Source organism: Motacilla alba, chromosome 13 (assembly GCF_015832195.1).
Source record: "Motacilla alba alba isolate MOTALB_02 chromosome 13, Motacilla_alba_V1.0_pri, whole genome shotgun sequence".
NCBI lineage: Eukaryota > Metazoa > Chordata > Aves > Passeriformes > Motacillidae > Motacilla > Motacilla alba.
Window position 1 is genome coordinate 604,922 of NC_052028.1, and position 19,798 is coordinate 624,719.

General features: G+C 48.1%; 1 protein-coding gene across 3 annotated transcripts in view; it reads left to right on the top strand.

Moving 5' to 3' along the window:
• FGF18 (fibroblast growth factor 18) overlaps positions 1-19,798 on the top strand; it is a 64,020-nt gene that overhangs the window by 16,262 nt on the left and 27,960 nt on the right. For all 3 annotated transcript variants that reach the window (XR_005258574.1, XM_038150421.1, XM_038150423.1), the window contains exon 3: positions 6,659-6,839. Coding sequence is in view for 2 of the 3 variants with exons in the window: in XM_038150421.1 (XP_038006349.1) it covers positions 6,659-6,839 (181 nt within the window). In the remaining variant the exon portion in view is untranslated. The remainder of the gene's footprint in view (positions 1-6,658; positions 6,840-19,798) is intronic.

The following is a 19,798-nucleotide window of genomic DNA, read 5'->3' on the forward strand; positions in this document are numbered from 1 at the left end:
GTCACCGTCATTATCATCAAGATATATTGCTATTGGAGAAAAATAAGAAAAAGAGTTAAGGTCTCAACTGTATTTCTGGAGACTCGAACTGTCAAGAGCCCATGGCAAGCTGTGGCCTCCCGCAGATCTCCCTCAGCTGAGGTACATGGGGTAGGTTTGCTTTGGTCAACACAGGTAGCAGGAACTGGTCCCATTGGGAAAGAGCTGCCTTTGGGTGCTGGGAGGGGGCTCAGTCTTGGCCCCTTTGGTGCTGCAGCACCAGGGCACAGCTCAGGGGCACGGGGGGCACCGCAGCTGCCCAGTACAGGCAGCTGAGCTGCTGCTGCTCGTGGTGTAACATGACCTGGGAGCTGCTGGCAGTGACCTGTTCTGAGCCAGTGAGAACAGACAGATGCAGGGGAAGATGAGAGGCTGGGGATGTTGGAGCCCCTCTGGGAGTTCCATTTCAGCACCTCAGGAGCACTCTGGTGCTGGGCTGTGCTGTAAGCAGTGCCATCCTGCCTCCAGCTGGGCTCCTAAAAGTCATTCATCAAGGCTGAAACCCTGCTCTTCCCCAGGATTAACCATTTCCCAGGGTGCAACAAGTTTAGAATCTCACAGTATCACACGTGGTGCATTTTCACAGTTCTGACTACGACTCATTCCACCATCAAAAGGAGAAACTTAGTTTTCTTGAAGGTGGCATCATCTTTCTCTAGAAAATGGTCAAATACTGATTGATGGGCCATAAAACATTCATTTCCTCAAACTCTCAGGTTCCAGTTGTTTGGCAATCCCTCCAGCCTCCCTCCTGGTTTCATACCAGGCTCAGTAACACTGTGCCTGCCATTCCAAGGATGACAGATGCATTGCTTTTGCAGTGGTGCATGGCTTGGACAGCTGGCGGGGTGCTGGAGCTGGTGGAAATGTGGCTGAGTGATGGCTGCATTTCTCAGAGGTTGTGTGTTTCAGAGGGAACAGAGGTCTGGCACTGCCCAAGGAGATTCAGTCTGCCTCTCTGAATGCACAAGGCAGCTCCCCAGAGGAAACGAAGCTTCATTTGCAGAACAGCTTTTGGATCCAAATATGTGTCACCTCATGGAGCTGTGTCCCCTTTTCTAAGCCCTGGAAATGTGTTCTCCTGGGGTCTTATTTAACATTTCTGAAATCCAAAGAGACAGGCAGGCTTGACCCCCGCATCACCCCATTTCCTTCTCCTTTTCCAGCTTTCTCACCAAAAAGAAATACCTAAAAGCATTTCAATGTAGAGTTTTTTTGTGGAATCTCGTATCTGATCACTTTGAGCAACCCCTTCCACAGTGTTCCATGCCCTTTGTCACAAACCATCCCAAAGGGTGCACAGTCATCATCCATGGTGACATCTCCCACCGTTTAAGAGTGCAGCTTAAATTTTTGGATATTTAGTTTTGAAGACAAAAATATTTTTCCATGGGTATCGGGAAGAAACAAACACCAAAGCAAAGCTCTAAGTTCTGTTATTTGGAAAGGCTTAGCTCTAGTTGTGGAATTCTGGCACTGTTGCATCATGGCCTCTCTCCCATTGGACGTACTGAGCTTCACTGCAAAGTACCTTCTCTGCATATCTGAGCATGGAGCTGCTTTTCCAAACGTGCTCCTAAACCCACAGAAGGGACCATGCCCATGCACTGCTCATCCGCTCCTGTCTGGCTGCGGGAGGCTCTGTGACATGATGGTAACAACATCCTGGTGGTGGATTGACTTTGCAGTAAAATGGAGGAAAAAGGAGTGCATTGTTTTTCACTGTGTGCTGAGGGTGGCTGTCATGGGGAGCTAGCAAATCCTGCTGTGATTTGTAGACAGGAATTCTGCCAAAGTCATGGAAGCAAAGTGGTTTGTTACTTGGCTTTGAGGGCTTGAGAGAGATCTGTCTTGGACATCCTCTTGTTGACCTTATTGAGTTAACTTTCATGTGTCTAGAAGGTCATGGAGAAAATCATTAATATTAGGTTGATTTGATGGCTGAAAGGTAGTAAGTATTTCCTGCTTATCAGATAGGGTTTGAGAGGACTTTGAATAGCCTGATTTGTTTATCTTTTGCAATCGGTATAGCCCTTAGCTAGAGGGATTTTGTATTCCTGGTTCAGCTGGGGGAATGACATATGGTTGAATGACATATGAAGCTCTCTATTGAGCGCTCTGTAGCACAAATAGCAAAACACCAGGAAATTCTTAAGTCCAGCTCCCAGCTAACTTGGGTATGCTGTGGGCCTTGGACATCTCATGCTGTAATGCTTTATGACATGAACAATAACAGATTAACATCCCCCGTTACTGGAAAGCTTGAAATAGAAAAATCCGAAGTGCGTGGAGATTGGCTGGGTGGAAAGCCAAATCCTGCAAACGTGGCTTGGCACGGCCAGGGTTTCATTGACCTTGGCGGGGCTGGGATTGCTCCATTCACAGGAGGCATCTGTGAGTGCAGAGATGGGGCACGAGCCTGTGCAGGGCTGACATCACAGCGCTGCTGTTGGAGGCTTTTGCCGCTCCTCCTGAGCTTTTCTTGGATTAATGCACAGTGAAACCTTAGGCTGCATCAGCAAAATGGTCTTTCCCTCACCCTCCGTCTGGGATTTAACAAAGAGGGGAGTCATTCTTTAAGCTGAAGGATCATTGTAAAGCCATTTAAAATGAAATCCACTCTTATTTGAGAATCATTTGGCAAAAAAGCACATGAAAATCTCCTGTTGTGGACTTGCTGGAAGACAGATGTCGTTTCTGGTTCCTTTGGCTGTTGGGAAAGGAGGTAGGACTGAATGCTCCACCTTGAATGATTGGGCAAGGACAACAGACAAGGGAGAGCAGCTTCCTTTCATGAGTGAGGCATTTCTGATGCTTCTGGGGCTTGAGATGATGGTTGTTTTTAAAATAAATGCTGTTTATTCCCTTGTATAAACTCTGGATATCCAACTTTATTTGTAGCTGGATATTATCACTGAAAGGTGTAGTGACAAATAAGTAATAAATTGATAAGGAACTGATGGAAAAGGAAAAAAGAGGGAGAGTGAAAATGAAACGAAATTCAGTGCTCTGATTTAACAACTGGGATTTTGCAGGTTATAAATTGTTGCCAAAGAACGAGATGGAGTTACACAAAACCACTATCTTGAGATGCTGAAATCGACTTGCACAGACAACAGCCCATACCAGTTGGACAGATGCCAGACAGACCATAATACAACCCCAAATCCCTGGAGGAGTCCTGTCTCCTGTGTCACACAGTGCTGCTCAGGAGCTAGACGATGCAAGCAGCCCTTCCTTTCAGGGACCTGTTGGGTGGAGCTCTGGACCCAGGGTCTGTTTTGCTGCCTACATGGAGGTGTGGATGATCAGACTGAAAGGCGAAAAAGGGCCTCATTTGGTGTATGATGTGTTATGTGCAGTAATAGCATTTCAATAGCGAAAACAAAAAAGGAAAACTTGTTTTGGTGAACAGGAGTGAAAGCCCTTCAGTTTAAGGGACTTAAAGACATTACTGCATTCAAGTGTATTTGAGGGTGAGTGTACTTGGTTTCAGATGACCTCCCTGAGTGAGTGTTGGCGATCAGTTGCCAAAGGAGACATATGTTACTAATTTTTATGAGATTTATAGAAGAGTCTCTCTTTTGGTATATATACATGGACTTTCTTATCTCAGAGAGGTTTGCTGCTTGAGGGAGTATACCCTGTAGGGAAGGGGTCCTGTGAGAGTAGATTTTAGCAATGATCAAACAAGTTTTATCTCATAAAATCAACTCTGTGTGAGGTTTTTTTTTTTTTTTTTGGCTATTCATATTCTCTGCTGCAGGCCAGATGCAGCCCAGGCTGGCATGGTTAATTCCCTTTGGCCACCCTCCAGCAGAGCATCCTGTTTCCACAGGGTGGTTAAGTGTGGGCTTATCTTTAAGCAGGTGGCTAAATCCGGGTGGTTTCACTGCTGCTCTTACCACGGCTTCTGCCCAGGAGACAGCTCAGCGGCAAAGGGAACCTGCAGCCTGTTCCTCTTCCAGGATTTCTGCCCTGGTTCAGAACTGGGCACTTCTAGGGAAATGGTGGAATGATACAGGCTAGGCTGACTGTATTTTGGGGTCAGCATCACCTGCTGATTTCTGCATCAGCTACTTCAGGTCTTGGCTAAGGGTGAGGCCAGCCAGCTCCTTGGACAGGGGAAGAGGAGATGTCACCCCCTGTGCTGCTGGTGCCCTTCTTGCAGAGGGAAGGGGAGCTTAATTAACTGATCTTAGGCAGGACGGTGGTGACAAAGGTGCACAGGTGTGTTGGTGACATGTTGGAGCCGAGCACTATGTAGGATGCTCCGTGGGTGCTCCTGGGCCCTCTGAGCCACTATGGGCTGGGCCCTCTGCGGTGTGAGTGCTCCAAAGACAATTAGAAAATCATTAAAACATATTTTGGAAAACAGATTGCATTTTCTGTTGGGAGTTTCCAAAAAAGCAAAGCAACCTGCCCTTCCCCCCACTTCAAATCCCACCTGTTTTGATTTTTCCCTAGAAAAATGTGAAATTCATTAACATGTGGTGAAAGCAATGTAATGACGTCATCTTGATTTCAAATCTGTGTTAAATCTTAAAATAATGGAGCCAGAATTTTAGCTGCAAATAGCCTTGCTTTTTGGGCACAAGGCAGACTGTCAGCATGACTGGAACCTTTCTGGGTTTGGTAGTTTAGCATCCTTTGCAACAATGGGATTTGAAAAGAAAGCAAGAAAAGACATTGCAAGGAGAAAAATAAATTAATATGATTTCTGTCAAAAGTCAAGTCCTGTGTGCTTCACTCAGGTGTAGCTGTGGTGCCTGGGTAGGGCAGGGCAAGCAGAGCCCTGCTCTCTGCTGGACAGAGCTCTGTCAGCGTACTGATATGGCCCCCTGCCATGCCCTCTGGCTAAGGGCTGCTCCTCCTCCCACTGCCCAGCTCTGGGTCACAGCTCCTGGCCACCCTGTTTTCTGAGAGTGGGAAGTACTGTGACCCCTGTCTGTCACCTCTGACATTGCTGTGAATGCCCCAGCATTGCTCTGAGCCTCCCTTGCCTAGCCTCTGCCTGTGCCTTCAGCTCCCTGTGGGCTTCTGACAGCCAAATCAGAGATAAATCACTTTCTCCTCAAAACATCAAATACCAGAATCCCAGATTTTAGTAAGAGCACCGAAGGCAATCCTGCAGCATCACTGGGAACCTCATTGCTGCTGCAGCCGTGCTGAGCTTGGGCTTTGGCTCAGGGTGCTTTCTGAGGGTCTGGTGCTCAGCAACACTGCCTGCCTGAGTGAGGTTTTCTTCCTGCTGCAGGCCTGGGTGTCCCCAGGATAACTGGAAATGCTGCAAAGTTCTGTTGAGGTTTTGACTTCCAGGCTTCACTGTATTTGCTGGTATGAAAAGATGTGCAGGAGGCTGAAGTGGGGCTCTTTGGTGTGTTGTGGCCACTTTCTTTATGTGTTTTAGTCTGGAGTGGATCTGAACAAGGATTTATTGACCTTTTCAATTTTCATTGCCAGTTCCCTCCCCACACTGATACATCAGAACACTTTTGCTTGCAGGCCATGTTTCATGTCATTTATTGTCCTGTAAAGGGAGTCTGCCACCAAAATGTTGCCCATCTGTGAGTTTGGAGTGGACGGTGTGGATGTTGTGGTGCAAATCCTCCACAGATCATAGATGGACAGTTTGTGGAGCAATTTTTGGGCTTTCCTACTGTTTGAGTGTGAAGAGCTTTTTGGGTGCATGCTGCCCAGTCTCCCCTTTGGGAAAGCATCTTGAGAACAGTGATGTTGTTGGGTCCTCTCACCTTGGGCAAGTCAGGATGACTCTGGAAGGAAAAGTGGAACTCCTGTTTTGATATTTCTTGGGAATACTTAAATTAGGAAACAAAATGAAAAGTTTATGGTAATAATTTAAGCTGTAGTGAACTAAGGTTAATCTATTCCCTTAGCCAGAGCAAACAGATGAGGCGGCTGAGGCTGTCAGACCCCTGCTGATCACAGCCACTGGTGGAAAAGCTTGTTTGACTCTCACCACTCCTCCTGTGGCCCTTTTGAGGTGGACAGAAACACATCCATGGCTGGTGATCATGAGGTGGCTTCACTGCAGAGCAGAGCTGGTCAAACATCTAAGCTGAAGAGTGTACAAGTGTCACTTCTTTTGTAGTGGATTTTATGCCAGTGTGAAGTTCAAGTCCAGACTGCTAAGGGTTTAAAAAAAACAAAGAGTTTTTTCCCTTGATAGTTTCCTGCAGTTAACCCAGAGAATCAGTGCAGCTGCTAAAGGTGATGCACCAAATCTCTGAGAAGGGTTTGGCTGTCCCCACTCTCCAATTTGTGCCTGTGTAACCTGGTAGAGGCTGTGCATATGCAGTGAGGAGCCTAATTTATGGTCAGCACGGCTGACTAGGATTTAATCAAAGCAAGGATAAGAGAAGTTTTTATTCAAAAACCCCCAGTTTGATTGTAGTGGCCCAGGTTTGGTTTACTGTGGAGAGCCATTTCTGGGTGGAATTACACACGAGTGCCTGATCCTGCTGCCAAGTGAAAGGCAGCCAAATCTGAGTCCCCCAGTGCCAGTGCCCTTGGCAGGCTAGTCTGCAGTCCCTCTGCCCCAGAGCCTTGTTGTGTTCATGGTCTGTTCTGCTCTCTCCCCACTTCCCACCCATCTCAGATGTTTGCTGCTGAGGAGAATGTGGATTTTCGGATACACGTGGAGAATCAGACGCGAGCAAGGGACGATGTGAGCAGGAAGCAGCTTCGGCTCTATCAGCTCTACAGCAGGACAAGTGGGAAGCACATCCAGGTGCTCGGCAGAAGGATCAGTGCCAAAGGAGAAGATGGAGATAAATATGGTAAGAATATTTACTGGGGTCCCCCAGACTTCAAGTCAAAGGCCTTAATCCAGGGTGTTGTGCTAAGAACCTCTTAGGAAAAAAAGTAATAAGAGCAATAAAAACCAAAATAAAAGGAAAAACAACATTTTCAGGTTAAGAACATGAGGTTTGTTTTGCTGGTGCTGCCTCCCAGCTGCAGGCAGTTCCCACAGTACTGCCATGCCCCAGTTTATTAGTATAAGGTTGAAGAAAAGAATGTCTTTCTTAGCAAGCCATGAGCTCACAGTGTGTTTACTGCAATTCATAAATTATACCTAAATTGGTGGTTGGGGAAGTCCTTTCCCCATGAACTCTTGGGATCATGTTTGGGTGAATCCAGTGTTTGAATAAAGCACTCTCATCTTTTCGAGTGATGGGATATTTGGTTTAAACTGAAAGTAGACTTTGAGAGCTTTGAGAGTACCCCAGAGCTCAAGCTGAATCTCTTGAGTGTGTGGATCTTGCAGGAAAAACAGTACTTACCCTGCGCTGACAGCGCATTCAACTATTCTTGTTGTGATTTGCACACAAGCAACTTGCTGGAAATGCTGCTAGAGGCTGGGCTATGAAAAATGCTGTAATTCTGGTTCATTTTGAGATGGTTTCTGCTGAGATACTTTTATTCTAGTTGGCTGTTGGGAAGATTTTAGGGCTGTTGAGAACACTGGTCCTGTTCGTGTTTGGGATGTGCAGCTCTGTGTGTTCCTGTGCTGCTGCAGAGGTATGTGTGAGAGTTTGGTGGCTCAGCCATTCCTGTGGGATTGTCTGGGGCAGCACTGGTGAGGTGGAGCTGAGCTACGAGGAGGGCAGGTCAAAATCTGGGAGCGGTTGTTCCCTCAGGAAGCTTTAGGACGGATGAGGCACACGCTGAGCACTGAGGGCAGCTGCTGCCACTGCCGGCGCAGGTGCAGGAGCAGCGTGAGCTGTGCCACGGGAAACGACAGCCAGAGAGCACCTGGCAGGTAGGAAGTGACCCCCAAAGGCACTTGGTGGGGTCAGCCCCTCTCTCAGAGAAAGCCCTGCCCTCAGGTCTCATCAACCTTGTCCTTTGTCATTCCCAAATTTCCAGATATTACAGGAGTGAAAAGTGCCACTTGGCTGCTAATTATTGTGTCATTTTATGGCATTCATCCTCCTGAGCTCTGATGTGTAAACGAGGCGCTGGGCGCTGCCGCCGCCGCCCGGGTGCGGCTCCTGCCCGCGGTGGCTGTCAGGTGCCGTGATGGAGTTTTCCTCTCGGTGAAAGAAGGCGGCATTTGCAGTGGGTGCAGCAGGGAATGTTCCCGGGAGCAGCTGACAAGTGCTAATTTATGTGTCAAAGCCCATCTTGTCCCCTTCATACATATGCAATCGTGTCTGAACAACAAACCCGCGCGTGCGGGCGCGTGCTCGTGGCCGAGGGCGCTGCTGCCATGACAGAGCCCGAGATTCCCGGCCGGGAGCTCCTGCATCCCTGCCTGCCTCCAAACCCCGCTCCTGCATCCCTACCTGCCTCCAAAGCCCGCTCCTGCATCCCTGCCTGCCTCCAAACCCCGCTCCTGCATCCCTGCCTGCCTCCAAAGCCCGCTCCTGCATCCCTGCCTGCCTCCAAACCCCGCTCCTGCATCCCTGCCTGCCCCCAAACCCCGCTCCTGCATCCCTGCCTGCCTCCAAACCCCGCTCCTGCATCCCTGCCTGCCTCCAAACCCCGCTCCTGCATCCCTGCCTGCCTCCAAACCCCGCTCCTGCATCCCTGCCTGCCTCCAAACCCCGCTCCTGCATCCCTGCCTGCCTCCTAACCCTGCTCCTGCATCCCTGCCTGCCTCCAAACCCCGCTCCTGCATCCCTGCCTGCCTCCAAAGCCTGCTCCTGCATCCCTGCCTGCCTTCTAACCCCGCTCCTGCATCCCTGCCTGCCTCCAAACCCCGCTCCTGCATCCCTGCCTGTCTCCAAACCCCGCTCCGGGGATGCCGGTGTGCTCCGTGGGTTGTTTGCCTGCACCCCCAGACCCCGCCCGGCTCCGTCCCCAGAGCCTCCTCAGCAAACGCGCCGAGGCTGCGGAGCCTTCTCGCCGCCAGTCCTCAGAAAGGTTATGGAAATCTGCTCTTGGTCCTGCTTGGCACGGAACACTCGGAGCATGAAAATCGGGGAGACACCGAGGTGGGACACGGTGGGCCGGGATGGAACCATGCAAAGCTCCTGTCTGGGATAATGGAGGGGGGAGAGATGTCGGAGTTACTGGAGTGAGAACCATCTGTGTCACAGCCCAACCTGGACACAAAGGCAATGACACAGGCTTCATTATGTGACAGGAACCCCTCCCCCTGAGGCATTATTATGGAGTAACCTTTGATCAAGACCAGAGAGAGGCTTAAACCGAGTCTGGGGATCTCAACAACTTTTGATCCACATCTCTGTCTTGCCGGTCAGGTCTGCATCTGGAGGAGGACATCTCTCCTCCCACGCAGCAGATGGCTGAGTGTCTCCCTGCCCTTTCCCTCTCCTTCCCTCTCGGTGACAGAGCCGGGCTGTGCCACCCTCGCAGATGGCACCGGCTCCTGCCCTGGCCCTGCTGAGGGAGCGCACGGCGAGGCCGATGGGCTGGTGGCCTAAGGATTGCAGCTTAGGGAAGGCTTTAGGAGGAGAATCACGTCTGAGAAAAGGCAAGAGACGTGGGAAAAGGTGCCTGTGAGCTGGCTCCAGCCGTGAATTCTCTCAACAGCGCGGTCCAATTAGGAGAAGGTGACATCCGGCAAGAACCACGCTGGCTCAGGGTTCACGTGGGAAGCTCTGTCAGGGCGAAGGTCCCTGGTGCTTATCACCAGCCCTTTAGCACCAGCCCGTTTTAAGGATAGCGGAATAAATAATGGTTTACCACCTCTTTCCCATCTTCCCTTACATTCACAACAATGTCCAAATGTTTCTTTTTTTTTTTCTTTTTTTTTTTTCCTTCACATATCCAGCTTCCAAATGGGAAGGTTGTCCTGCCTTTGAGGGGAGGTTACTTTTATTGCAAGGCTTATTGACTTCTGTAAAACTTCTCACCTCCTGATTGCAGAGAATGCCCAGAACAGAGGAGAGGTGGCAGATCTCAGGCAGGGAATTTCTGCTTTCCAAGCAGCCACCCCAAGTACAGCTAAGCAAGCAGCCATCCCTGGCTCAGGGAGGAGTGATGCTGCAGGGCTGGGGATCCAGCCAGAGAAATCCCCGTTGATTGTTTTATCTAGGTGTACAAATGCCATGCACAAGGCAAAATGCATGCTCTGCAGTGCACAATTCTGCTGTCATAACAATTCTGGTGTGTAATTTTTGGTTTATGCATTCTTTGGGGCCAAGATCTGGCCCCGTGTGTTGGATTATTAAATGGCAAATTAAGTCAGTTAATAGAATTAATTGAGTCGATGTAATCCATTTAATCAGATGGATTTGATCCCTTCTCAGATGAATTAGAATCCATTAACAGATAAGTCAATTATTGGACTAAATTAAATCTAATAATAATGCCTGCTGCTCACAGCAACACTAATTAATCTAAATACACTTACCTATCTCCCAAGGTTGTTTTTTTTAAAAGGCTTAATTGATGTTCCTAAAGTGCTCTGAGATCTTTAGATAATAGATGATCTGTGTGAGCAAAATATTATCTCTTAACAGACTATAAACTAATTAAAGGACTAATGTATTTACAAATTGCATTTTTACTTTAATCCCTTCAACCTATTCAGAAAGAATTTGCACTGGCCCAGAAAAACAATATTCCTATTATAAGCTTATTATTACTTTACAGGTTCCCAAGTGGTCCTTTCATTCAGAAAATGAAAGGGTGAAGGAGAAAAAACAACCATTAAAGTGCTAACAAAAAAAAAAGGACCTGGAACCTTTATAATCTACCTCCGATAAATGGTACAGATAGGGAAGAGAGGGATCAGTGACCTGAAACCTTAGATCCTTTCATTTATTTTCATTTCACAAAAGGCAGAAGACATTCTATCCTGTTTGTTCACGATCTGTGTATCCGGCGCAGTTGGGCAGGCAGAGCTCTCTTGGTTCGGTGAAGGCATTTTTTGCCTCATTTGTATTTCACAGCCATGGGGTTTTTGGTTTAATTTGTTCCCAGTCCTGCTGTCCTGCGGGGCACTGAGCAGTGATAGCCATCAGTGCAGAAGCGTGAGAGCCCTCTGCTCCCCTCGAAGGAGGGAACTTTAATTTGCGGAGTGCGTGGGTGTCCCGGAGGCTGGGCTGCGGTGTGGAGGTACATCACTAATCGGCACGTTCCAGGTGCTGTTCGCTCCATGGATCCATTCCATCACAGTTTCAAAAACACTCTCAGGTCCCTCAGGAGGTTATAAACCCTGTGCTTTGTAAACCTTCCTACTGATAAGCTCTCTAGTCTACAGCGTGGAGGCTTTTTTGGGGGACAACCTGTGCAAGGAGCAGAGCACAGGTGGGACATCAGCACGGGGCACTGAGGCAGTGCCAGCCCCTTAAGGCTCCCCCGGGTTCAGCGGGTTTGGCTCAGAACTCCCGTGGGACGGGTTTGGGATCTTAGCGAAGCTTGGGTTTGTCAGTGGGGTAAGGAGGGAAGGGAAGGGAAGGGAAGGGAAGGGAAGGGAAGGGAAGGGAAGGGAAGGGAAGGGAAGGGAAGGGAAGGGAAGGGAAGGGAAGGGAAGGGAAGGGAAGGGAAGGGAAGGGATGTGCACACGATGCTGGGTGTCGCGTGTCCACATGCCACGGTCGTTCTGGGCATGGACATCAGGCCCCACACAGATGTGCTTCTTTGGGTGGTACGGAGACAGCAAGGCGCTGAGGCAAACGGGTGTCACTTCCTGGGGCCGCTCCAGCTGGGCTGGTGAGCCCTGCAGCCCCCACCTCCTGCTCGAGCTGGAGCTGCCCTGAGATGCCAGCGGACCTGCCCACGGAGAGCACATTACAGCTGTCTAGACATCAGCCACACTCCATCCTGCCAGAGATTTCATTTGTGGTAGAAGTGGGCTCTGTTCCACGAGGAGGTGTAATATGTGTGGAAAATATTATAGCAAAATAGCCTCCTTTAATTGACTCTAAATTTTGCAGGATTCCTTCCTAGGTTTGGGTAATCCGGTGCTCTTCAGAATTAACGGCTGACACTGCACTTCTTCGGGCTTGGCAGCCTGACAGCTAATTTAGAACTCCCTAAACTCATTTCACTAATGACTCCCATTTGTCCCATCTGAAAGCCTGGAAACAAATGCAAAATACCAGTGCCATTGTCCCATCTTTTGCAAGTCATTCTTTCCCTCAGTATTTCTGGCACCTTAACAGCAAGCTGCCTTGGGAAATCTGATTAACCCTTTCCCTTCCTGGAATAGTTTAAATCAATTTTGATCTATCTCCTGGAAAGAGCAGGAGTAAAAAACAAACTCATTGTGGCTGGAAGGCTCAGAATTTCTGTGCAAGAAAGATAAGGGATATAGTCAGAACATCAGTTTGGATTTGTGAAATATCGCTGTATTTCCACAATTTTTCCACGTGTATTTCCAAGCTGCTTTTCTTGCCAGGAACAGGTGCGTGCAAGGTTTTGTCTGTCAGTGCAGCTCAGCCCCAAATCCCGCATGAGCTGGGATCTGCTTTGTAATTTATTGTGCTGACCCATCAGGATGACTGTTTCCCATTTAACCGACGTATTGCTGCCTCCAGTCTCTTCCCATTACAGTTTTGACATCACGACAAGACAAATAAATTTTTTAAAAGACCTTTTATCTTCTAAACCATTTATTTTCACTTACTTAGCCCGGGGGCAGAGCTGACCTCAGCGTAGGGGATGATCATTCACCATGGCAGCTGTACAGTCTGATGAGTCCTGGGGACAGGCCTGAACCGAGCAGCCTTTGCCCTCCAGCTGCTGTGCTGTGGCTCTGGGCTTTTGCCTGCTTGCCCAGAAATCCCTGAGAGCTGTATTATTTTTTGTTCCTTAAAACGTCTCCCGTTTTCATCTGCAGTGGAGCAGTGGTGAAGCTGTTCCTTGAAAGCAGATGAGGGGATGAGCTGAAGCTTCAGGCAGCTCAGGGTTTTGCTGAGCCGGGAAGAGTTTCTGCATGGGGCAGAAACCTGAGCTGGGGCTGGGACTGTGCCTCCCAGCTTGCTCTGGGCAGCGAGGGCTCTTGGTTGCCCTCACCTTCCTGGTGGCTCTGAAAGGTTCTATTTGAAACACACTGTTAGCATCTTATACAAACCATATGTATATTGAAGACATGTTCTGTTTTTTATTCTGCCATATTCTGTGCCCATGCCAGGGTGGGGAAAAGCCTTGCTTAGGCAGGATGTGAAGTTTGAGAAAAATCCTAGCCTTTTTGATTCATCACAAACCTATTCTGAACAATTAATTTGTTGCCAATTTCCTTTACTTTTGATTTTGATAGCTGCTCTCCTGAGCTCCTGCTGCAACCAGCATCACACCTGAAGCCCAGTCTCTCTGCAACAGTCCTTGTTTTGTTCCTGCACTAACAGCAAAACCTTACGTTTATTTTCCCTCTGACACCGCAATGATTTTGGATTTCCTTAAGCTATCTTGAGATAGCTTAAAGAACCTTAGCTTTCATGGGGAAAAAAACAATCTCCTTTTAACTCCATGTCTAAACTTCACAAGTCTCCACAAGCACTGGTCAGGGTTTGGAAAGCATACACCTCTCTATCAGCAAATATTAGAGACTCAGAAATAATGAGGAGAGGTAATTTAGAGATCTGCTGATAATTTGTCATTTTTAATTCCTGTGTGGAGTGGAAGGTGAGCTACAAAGTGAAAAATCTTTATTTTCATGCAAGTCATAAAAGGGTTTTTGTTAACAGTTTGTGTGTGTGTGTGTATAATTCTGCACTGTGATTTAAGTGTTCCCATTAGAAATGCAGAATAGGAAATAGGATCCCATCTGTGAGCAATTTAAGAGGAAGTGAGACAATGGAGTAGATTGCTGCTTCAGTTTAGATAATCAATACAAATATTATTAGTATAGTGATTTATCTTCTTAGACACTTTATGAAAATGTGAATGCCAGCCCCTGAAGACAGGTCGATATGATGTTATCTGTTCCTGCCTTGCTGTGTTTATGGTGCTTTTCCATGAAGGTCGAGCAGCTGCTTTGTTAAATGTTCTTCCCTGGCTCTGATGAAATAACACAGAAACAAACTTAGGGTTTTCCTTTCTCCTCCACGGCTCCAGAAATGCGCTGTGCTTGTCAGTATAGTGATTGCTTCTGTCTGAAATCTGTACTGGGGACTGCTGGGGGCACACTGGGAGGTGATCTTTAGGATCCTTCCAACCCAAACCATTCTGTGATGAAGTTCTGGAAGAAGTTTGCATAATTTTAAATATATTTCTAGGCCTGATTCTATGCACAAATGCTGAGAGCTTCTTTGGGTTTATTGCAATTGTTCTGTGTTGGTGTCTGTTACCAGAACTTGTTTTGTGCTTTCTGAGGTTTTCCCATGTCTAAGCATTTGGCCAGTCATTGATCAATTCAAGTTGGTTCTTGGGGTGCAATTAAAAGTACCCTACAAACAGGCTATTCTGCATTTCCAAAAGGGTTTTTAATTGCTTTTACTTCAGAGAGGCAGGAAGGAAAACATTGTCAACAAATGCTCTTGTACATTTTGCTTTGGGTGAACATTCCCATACATGATGTCAAGTGGCCAAAGAATTTTTTTCCTTCACAAGAAATATTTGGAAGAAATGAGAAATGTCAATAACCCTGTTAAGAACTGCCTAACTAAAGACAGGATGGGGAATACAAAACTTGATGTGAAGATTGCACTTCTCCTTGAAGGTATCATGGAACCTCACTCGGTTGTTTTTTGAGATTCCTAGAGTCAGATTCCTGGAGACTCATGGTGGTGTTGGCATTGGCCACACCACTCACCTGGAGCATCTCCTACTCCAGGAGGGTGATCTGGGGGGGTGGGATGCTGGGGCTAGACCCTCCAGACACTGGACACAGAAGGAACTTTGTTCCTCACATATAATGAAGTGGCATGAATTTCATCATCTCAGTGTCCTCATATGTTCCTCCCCAGCCCAGAACCCCCTCATCGCACGGTGTGCCAGCAGGATGAAAGCTTTGCAGATGGAGAGATGCTAAGGAGACAGTGCTAACAGAGACCACACTGGTAGCCTGGTTAGAAGTAATTATTTGGTGCTTTGAGATGCTGCGAGACTGTTCCTGTTTTCAGGTTGGGGTTTCCTCAAGAAAGGTGTTAAATTTATAAAAAATAAGGCACTTCAGTCTCTCGGATTTCACCTCAGCTCTTTGAAAAAACAGATGGTCAGGAATTTCCGCAGCTGCAAGGTGGAGCACAGCAAACATTAACAAGGCCAGTAGCACTGCGTGGCCGAACAGGGAAGCGCCCAGGCCCTGCAGAACTGTACCAGGGCTCAGCAGAAAGGTGAAAAATAATGAAGTTGTGAAGAGAAGAAACTGCTGATGCATAGTGCTTGAGAAGCTGGAAGAGTCCAAAAAGGGAGCTCAAAATACCCCCCAAAAATGACTATCTGTGGCTTGAATGAAATAGTGTCCGATCAGCATTCAGAAACCGCTGAATCCAGGCCGTTCCAATACTGGCATTTTCCAGACTGCTTGCCAGTCGCGTGCAGAGGAGAACACGTGTGGAGCGTCTGCAGTCGCAGTGCTCGCAAGAAGTGGAAGGTGAGCTGGGTGTAAAGGCAATGAGAAGTCCCAGTAAAAAATAAGAAACACCTACTTTATCATCCAGTGAGGAAGTGTGGGGGTATTGGGGTTCAAGGGAGATGGGAATGTAGCTGCACTCTGCGAGCATCCCTTTTAATGAGCTGTGCCAGCAATAAATAGTGCCCACTTTGGTCCCTGAAGAGCTTTCAGTATTTTCTGAATGCCCATAATAGACAGTTCATGCTTTTATGGTGAACATAGGAGCTGAGACCTCAATATATCCTGAGCTTTGTGTCCCTGAGTTGTGCTGTAGCTGCCTTGGGGATGTGTCTGTCCTTTGCTGATGCTGCCTGGAGTGATGGAGCTTGGAGTGTGACTGGGTAGTGCTCAGATATTTTTGCCCTTGTCTCTGTGAGCTGAAACGTGTGCCCAGAGGCCTTCTCCTCTTCTGCATTTGCAGCTGCCAAAAATGGTGCCTTTCTTCCCAAAGCAATACGAACAAAACCCCACAATCCACTGTGGCCCTGCCTCTTTCAGCTGTGATGAGTTTTGGGTGTTCTCCAGCAGTGGCAGCAGCTGTGCTGGCTGGAGGGGTCTAGCTCCATGTAGCGCTGTGGAGAGGAGTCCTTGTTCTCCTTGTCCCAAAGCTGGGCTGGTGGTGCAGAGGAGCAGACATTGCTCCTGAGCAGCTCGATGGTGATGTGAGCTTTTGGTGTTTGACCCACATGGTGGGTGACATGCTTGGGATCCTGGCTTCGAGCTGGTGTGCTTTGGTTTACATCTGATGTACTCAAGAGCTTTTGGAAGGACGAGCAGGAGAGGAAATGGCTGTTGAAATGTGAGAGGGGAGCTGTAGCATCAGGGGATGTCACCCCCAGCCTTTGGAGCCAGTGAGGACCAGAGCAGAGAAGCAGCAGGGAAGGGCTAGGAATAGGATGGCATGTAAGCACCAGATAAATCTAAAAAATATTGTCCCCAGTGCCTGGCAAAGGACAGCTGCAAGGCTCACAGTTTGCAGCGGTGAGTGCTGAAGCAGACTTGGGATGCTTCAGGCTCCTGATTTCAAATCACATGCTTGGTTAGTTAGAGGGTGAACACCGCAGCTCCCAAAAGCTGGTCTTGTCCTGTTGGGATCAGTGATGTAGGCCCAGGTTCCGGTGCCGAAGGAACTTGCCTAAAGGTAACTACAGCATAAATCCCCAATAAGGTTTCTGCTGGTTGCATGGAGGGATCACAGGACTGCTACAGCCAAGGCTTGATTATCCTTTTTCCTACACTCCTGAAACTCCACCGACTTCAACAGAGCCATTCCTGGAGCTCCTGTGTGAGACTGAAAGGAGATTAAGTGCCCAGCAGTGCCTCCCATTCCTCCTGTGTCTTGCACCTTTGTTCAGACCTTGCATTTCAAACCATTTTAGCCGGTGGGAGGCAAATCAAAGCTGTTAGGTCTGAGCCGGTGACAATGGCCTGGTGCTGTGTGGTGTGCCCAGCCCCTTGCCTTTGTGCAACGTTTGTGATTCTTGCCTTTATTTCATTTGCTTCGGCATCTGCATTTGTAACCGTTTTTTTCAAGTGAAGTTTCTGACTGGTGACTCATTAGGAGTAAATAGGCAAAAGGATATTGACTTTACACCTACTAATTTGGGGGTGCTAACAAGCACATGTAAGAGCTTTATAGTCACCGGGTAAATTGTCCCACCTGGGGGGGGGGGCTGGAGGAGGGGAGATAAAAAGCATTACAAAGAAGCAGCACTTTTGTTTCTAGCTCCTAGCCTTGGCTGTTCCTGCTGCTACTGGAGCTGGGGCGGACCTTTGATGGTCGCTATTGCTGGAGCCTGTCCTTAGCTTCCCCAGGATTTTCCAGCACCATTAGACCCGTGTGGGCACCGGGACTAAGATCCTAATGACAGGATGGTAAACGTGTTCGCTCGGAAATGAGTTGCCCCTTACATCGGCTGAGGGAACAAACCCTCCTTCCCGTGGTGTGAGTGCAGGCCGGCCGTGAGTCAGGGTGTGCTGTGCCTGGAAGGGCAGCTGAGACACAGCTTAGCTTGAGCGTAGCCCGTGGAGGCTCTGCCAGCAGCCGTCCAGCAGTGTGGGATGGGTGCCTGCTGGCAAACGTGGCTCCCTGTGCCTGCGAGGGCACCAGGGTCTCATGGTCATGGCCGGGAGCAGCTCACTCTGCTGGGGTTAGTGCTCAGCCCTGCTGCTGCTGGGACCCCGGTCACCTGCAGATGTGTCTGTCCCTCTCCAGCCGTGCCTGTGACACAGTAATGCCACCCTTAAGTGTGCTTAGATCAGGATGTCACTTGCTCAGAGAGTGACCTGTTGCAGGGCAGCTGGAGCACAGCTGAGAGGTGATGGTCCCCAGCCCTGGTGGTCCTGCTCGAAGCAGAGGGTTGAGCTGGGTCACCTCTGGAGAGCCTTCTCAGCCTGAATGAGTGTCTTTTAACACTGATTGTCAGAACAGAACTGGCAGGTAAAGCCATTGGTGATCTCTTGCCCTGATTTTCCTTTGGATACATTCAGTGAGACCCTTGGGAAGTGACTTTTGTGGTTTATCCCCATTTGTGATTTTTGTATTGAGATTTTTAAGAATTTGTATTACTTTAAAAATTGGAGATAGGCAAAGTTTTTCATCCTCCTGATTTGGTCCTTCTGCTCTTTTGGTCAGCTTGGGGTGACCCCCTTGTGTGGAACGGATGATACCATCTGCACGAGGGTGTGGAAGCTGTAGTTTAGCTCAGAAGATTTGTGCTGGGGAGGGGAGAGGCATGCTGTGTACCAGGGTGAGAACCAGCTCTTGTCTCCGCTCCTCTCTGGACACAAGTCTGGTGGGCTGTGTGCTCGGAACAGAAGGAAGCCGTCACCGCTGGCTGTATCTGATGTCAGGCTCTCACTCTGTGGCTGTGACTTCAGCCTCACTCCTTCTCCTCCTCTGTGCCTGACCTGGCTGCATCCAATATCTGTCTCTCAGCAGGAGGAATCTGAGGAAATGCAGAAAACTTCAGCTCCTGGGGCTAAATTGTTGTGCTCTCTAACAGCAAATTGTGTTGAACTAATTGACAACCAGCTTTAAACGTACCCCAATCAAGCAAATGCATTGATTTATTTTTTCCTCTCTTTCCTCTAAGTACTAAGCAGCTTCCAGCTCGGTTTCCTTCCCAAGAAGTGGATAACTCATCTATTGTGTAGTAAAACTGATGGGCAGTGGTTGACTTCTATACAATCCTTTCAGTATGCTTAGGGAGGAAGGAGTTCTTATGCTTCTATGAATGTTTGACCGCTTTAAAAAAAGCAAAACAAAAAAAGCCCAACCCAAAACCACACACAACAACAAAAGATGATCCATTTTCTCTGAATATCTTTGAAAGAAGCTTACTTTAGAGACAGACTGGAGAGAAAGGCTATTGATTTTGTTTGACCTCCAAAGAGACTGCGGTCAGTATATTTTCCCTGTTGGAGGTGGTTCAGGGCTCTGAATTTCCATGTCAGCGTTTGTATCCTGAAGCACACTGAAGCTTTTGCTGCTTCTTCAATAAATAGCAAGCTGTAGAGAAAGGTAATGCTGGACTAAATTTATTTCCCTCTGGATCTGCCCTTCCTTTTTCTTTCCTATGTAGCTTGGTCATGTTGCTGATGAAGCATTTACAACCTTTTTCATTGAATGCTGTGCAGATTCGTGGGTTAAGCTGAGACTACAAGCATAGTTTTGTAATCCCTCTCTTGCTTTTTCCAGGGCTGAGCCAGGTCCTTTTCCAACCTCTTGCTGCACCCACAAGGAGCAAGATACCTTCCTGTGATACTCTACCTGTGTAGAGTAATAAATGTTGTAAAAACTGCCATCCTCTCTTCTACCCTGATTGTTCTCAACCTTTGCAGAGGAAAGCCTTCCTGATTTTTGCTTAGTCTCCTGAAGAGAAACAGATTATTCTGTCTGGGGACTTGGTTGTACTGCAAATGCTCTGCTTGTACAGGTCTGTGTAGTTTTGTAGATGTTCTTGTAAAATGGCACATGACAACTGATGTGCCCTTTCTCTGGTAGCCACCTACCAAAGGATGGCTTCCAGGGATGGCAATACCTGTGGGATAAGTCGGTTGTCAGGTCTAAAGGAGCTTCTTGGAGCTCCCTGTGAGATGAGCTGTGCCAGTAGGCATCTCTCCATGCAGAGGTGTCAGCTGCATTATCTCCTCCTCATTTAACAAAATGCCTCATGTGGTGTGGTTTTGGGGTGTGTGCTTCCATCTGCATGGCCACAAGTTCAACAAAGCCAGTTTGCTGCTGTCAGCACATCAAAGGGC